Genomic DNA, 4740 nt, shown 5'->3' with positions numbered 1-4740 from the left:
TGTTCTGGAACCAGGCCGCGTTCTAATTCGTCAAGGAGACGTTCTAAAACAAACACGAAAAGAGGAACAACCCCGTTTCCTGGTCCTTTTCACTGACTGTCTCTGGATTTGTCGTGTCTCGACGTCCCTCTCGGCATCAGGGGGACAATTTGAAATGCCACGTAGCTACCGTATCCCACTGGAATATATGCGTTTCGAGAGAATGGAAGATGACGAGTATGTGAAGTGTTTGATGGTTCGGAGCAAGGTCAAATCGGCTCTTTTCATTTTTCAATCGGAAAAAGAGCGGAATGCGTGGGCGGATGATTTGGCGAAAGCGCAATTTGAACGGAAATCCTATAAGAAACGGAAATCAAATGCCGCACATCTTCATGATGATCGATTGGTAAGAAAATGAAGGAAAATGAGCTAAGAGCGTTTTAGAACCCCGACGTTTTAGAGCTGCGACATTTCAGAACCGTGACATTTCAGAACCGCGATGTTTTAGAACCGCGACATTTTAGAACCGCGATGTTTTAGATTCGCGACATTTCAGAACCGCGACATTTCAGAACCGCGACATTCTTGAACCGCGACGTTTTAGAACTGCGAAATTTTGGAACCGAGACGTTTCAGAACTGCGACATTTTAGAACCGCGACATTTCAGAACCGCAATGTTTTAGAACAACGACGTTTCAGAACCGCGACGTTCCAGAACCGAGACGTTTTAGAACCGCGACTTTTTAAAATCACGACATTTTAGAACCGCGACGTTTTAGAACTGAAAAATTGAATTTTTGCAGCACAAAATGGGCAAGGTCCTACTGGAAAATGGCGAAATTCAAGAATCCAAATTAATAATTCCCGAAGATCCTATGATGAGACCTCAAATGATTGGTGGAGCATCTCGAAGCGAGTCTGGGTCACAAGATGAACTATCATCTGTCCCAGTGACACCACTGGATAATGGACAATTTGATGATGGAAATGGAATATTCGAGGGAATCATTCAGAAAAATGGAGGCGGATCGAAGAAACAGGCGGTGGCTGATGTGATTAAGCCTGTCTGGCTACCGGATAATGCATCAAATGAGTGTCTGATGGAGGGTTGCTCGACGGAATTCAATTTAATTATGCGGAGACATCATTGTAGAGATTGTGGATGGGTTAGTTGCAAAAATCCGTGTTTTTCAGTTGATTTTAGGCCATTTTGACCATTTTCAGCAATCTTGAGCTCGACAAAATTACCGACAATCAACTGAAAAATAGTCGAAAACAGGCAAAAATAGGCCCTTCAACTTTGAGCCAATTTATCTCGGTTACTGTAAGAGATAACAAAAAGTGATAAACTGATAAAGTGTTCATCATGATATGAGAAATATTTTATCAGTTGACCACTTTTTGATATCTCTTACGGGAACTGCGATAAATTGGCTCAAAGTGATAGAACTCTTTCATCTGATAGAAGATCATGATAGAAACTGTCAACTTTGAGCTCCATTATCTCGGTTACTGTAAGAGATATCGAAAAATGGTCAACTGATAAAATGCTTATAATAATATAAGGAACATTTTATCAGTTGACAAATTCCTGATATCATTCACAGGAGCTGAGATAAATTGGCTCAAAGAAAGGGACCTTCATTTTTTGTGTCATTGCCTCTGTGTGTCCAGATCTCCAAATATTTTTTTCGGACATCCAGACACACAGAGAACCAGACAGACTGGAAGATTTTCAAACATTTGAAAATTCATTTTTTCCCGTTTCAGAATTTTTAGAAAATCATCTGGGTATTATGTTTCACTCCCACATCTATCAATTATTGATTTATCGATTTTTCCAAATTTTCAGCTCATCTGCAAATACTGTAAAGGACAAGCGCCGCTGGCGAAGTACGAGTTTCGAAAGGAGAACGTGTGTTCCGAGTGCTACGATAAGCAGTTTGAGACTTGTGAGTTTTTGGTGTCCTAACTTTCGCAAGTTGAGTTTTCTAGGCCATCATGATAGATGGCCTTGAAAGGAAAATATTAGGTCATTCCTATGCCAAAAAAGTTGGTGGCCTAGAAAACTTCAGTTGCAAAGGTTAGGCCATCATGTTAAAAGGGTCTAGCTTGCACCTTATGCGTTTTATGGGCTATTTTATCATGGTGGCCTAACTTTTTCAAATTGGGTTTTCTAGGCCATCTTGGTCAATGGCTTAGAAAACACACCAGATGAATATGAAGCCATTTCTAAGCCTTTGAACTTGGTGGCCTAGGAAACCTAACTTGCAAAAGTTAGGCCATCATGTTAAAATGACCTATAAATGGTCTAATATCCACTTGGTGTGTTTTCTAGGCCATTAGAGATGGTGGCCTAGAAAACCTAACTTGCAAAAGTTAGGCCACCAAAGAACAAAAATCAATTTTTCTGAAATTTTCAGACAAAGCTGGAACGCTATTCCCGACACGAAACATTGTAATTCAAAGCGACGGAACGCACATGGTGAAAATTGGAAAACGCGATCAACAAGAGGTGGTGGACCCGCGAAAACTGTTCAAAGCGCCTGTGAATTTTGGATTTCGACACCGGAATGTTGACGAGAAGCGAGCCGGAGCGATAGTGTTTGGAAAAGTGCATTTGAGGTACACAAATTGTGAAATTTAAGGGAGAACATTTTGAAAATCGTGAAAATCAGAAAATTCTGACCAGAAAAGCTGAAAAAATGGAGAAAAATGACCCAAAATTGAGGGATTTTATGAGGAAAATGCAAACGCGCTCTGTTGAGAAATTAGTGAAAATAGGCATTTTTGGCTATAAAAACACACACACACCCACACACACACACACACACACACACACACACACACACACACACACACACACACACACACACACACACACATACACACACACACACACACCCACACACACACACACACACACCCACACAACCCCACACCCAATTTATCAATGGAGCGCATTTGAAATAATCCTAAATCAATTTTTCATATCCCTTAAAAGTTTCAGAAATCGAAAATCGGAACTAATTCGTTATGCACTCCTCCGTCGGGACGATTTGAAATTGGTGTTCCATAAAGCGGAATTAGACTCAAAATCCGTGTTCGAAGTATTGATTTATGGTTATTTCTACCGGGAAATTCATCTAGACGATGGAAATGGATGGATTTTTGAGCTGATTCATCGAAATCAAATACGAACTGATGATACGAAAGATGACGTCATTTCGTTTAGGGTTGATAACGAAACTAGTGCAAAGAAGTGGTCGGCTGCGTTCGCTGATAAATTAGAGATGGATCCCACTTTTAAGCCTTGATTCATTGATTTTTTAAGCCCCTTACCTTTGCAGCCATCTATCTCGGACCACTTTTGGATAGCTCTTGTAGGAACTGAGATAATTGAGGTCAAACTTTAAACTTCAAAGTTAGAGGTGTCCAATTTTGATGTTCAAAGTTTGAACTCAGTTATCTCGGTTACTGTTAAAGATATAAAAAAAGGTCTACTGATAAAATGCTACTGATTATGTGATAAACATTTTATCAGTTGACCACTTTTTGATATCCTTTACAGTAACCAAGATAATTGAGGTCAAAGCTAAAGGTCCCCTATGTACAGTACCCCCTTCTTTTTATCCCGGTGATCATGTGAATCTTATTATATATTTTTCCTCTTTTTTGACTGAATTTTCTTGTTACAGGTACAAAGATTTTTATTGTTTTATATAGATTGTCCTCTCTTTTTCAAATGGTCCTATGTCTCTGCTGAATTCTCTGCTCTCATTTGGTTTTAATCCGAAATTTTATGGAAATGGAGATAAAAATGAAATACTGATTCAATTAAGATTTTTTGAAGTTTTGGAATTTCTGGGAACAGTGATTTTTTATGTGTACACCAAAAGAATTGAGATCTCCAATAATTCAAATTCGATTAGGAAAGTTTTGAAACAGTAAAAAAAAATATTTTAAAAACAATTTCAATGAAATTTGATGGAAATTTTAAAAAAAAATTCAAAGTTATAGTTTTGAAGCATAAAAGTTTTTTGGAACAATCACATTCAAAAGTTTATTCGAAAAATGAAAATTTTCTGAAAAATTCAGTCGCAATACTTTTTTTTTGTGAGAATCTCTTTATTCAATATCAGTGAAACTGGGAATTTCAGAATTTTAGAGTTTAGAATTTCTAGAATTTTCAAAGATGAAAAATTGTATTCCTGCATTTTTTACAGGAGAAAAATTATTTAAAAATACAAAAATACAATGAGGAATGGAAATTTTATGAAATAATTTTTTTTCGAAAAACAGGAGAATGAAATCCAGTGAGTACTGAAAGAAAATCGAGATCTTCAATGGTTCAAATTTTAATCAGAAAATTTTGAAACAGAAAAAATATTTTAAAAATTTTTTTCATTGAAATATACAACGCTGATTAATAAGATTTACAAAAAAGTGTTCTTCAGTTGATTATCAGTCATTTATAGGAGTCTGGAGCTCGGAGTCTGGAGTTTCAGCTATTTGCCGACTTCTGAAACACACCTGTTTTTTCACATTTTCAGTACAAAAACGGCTCCGCGACGTTTCGAAAGTGTGACGTTTCGCAAGTAAGCGCGTTTTTGCATGGAAGAAAAAGCAAAAACTTGTATTTGAGTGTTTAAATGGTTTTTCGAACAGAATTTTGTATATTTGAAGCTTTCAAAGCATTAATTGCCGTACTTTCGAAACGTCACACTTTCGAAATAAATCGAAAAATGTGTGAAACAGCT

At 37.3% G+C, this 4740-nt stretch overlaps 1 protein-coding gene across 1 annotated transcript in view; it reads left to right on the top strand.

The window, feature by feature from the left end:
• Cbr-tag-77 overlaps positions 1 to 3297 on the top strand; it is a gene marked incomplete at both ends in the record, with an annotated part of 20323 nt that extends 17026 nt beyond the window's left edge. Inside the window, 5 exons of the mRNA XM_045236159.1 lie at positions 200 to 385; positions 784 to 1146; positions 1833 to 1932; positions 2404 to 2605; positions 2991 to 3297. Coding sequence (XP_045095754.1) covers positions 200 to 385; positions 784 to 1146; positions 1833 to 1932; positions 2404 to 2605; positions 2991 to 3297 — 1158 coding nt within the window. The remainder of the gene's footprint in view (positions 1 to 199; positions 386 to 783; positions 1147 to 1832; positions 1933 to 2403; positions 2606 to 2990) is intronic.
• Positions 3298 to 4740: the final 1443 nt, after the last annotated feature.

Source organism: Caenorhabditis briggsae (assembly GCF_000004555.2).
Source record: "Caenorhabditis briggsae complete genome, chrIV, whole genome shotgun sequence".
NCBI classification, from domain to species: domain Eukaryota; kingdom Metazoa; phylum Nematoda; class Chromadorea; order Rhabditida; family Rhabditidae; genus Caenorhabditis; species Caenorhabditis briggsae.
This window is presented reverse-complemented; position numbering and strand designations above follow the sequence as displayed.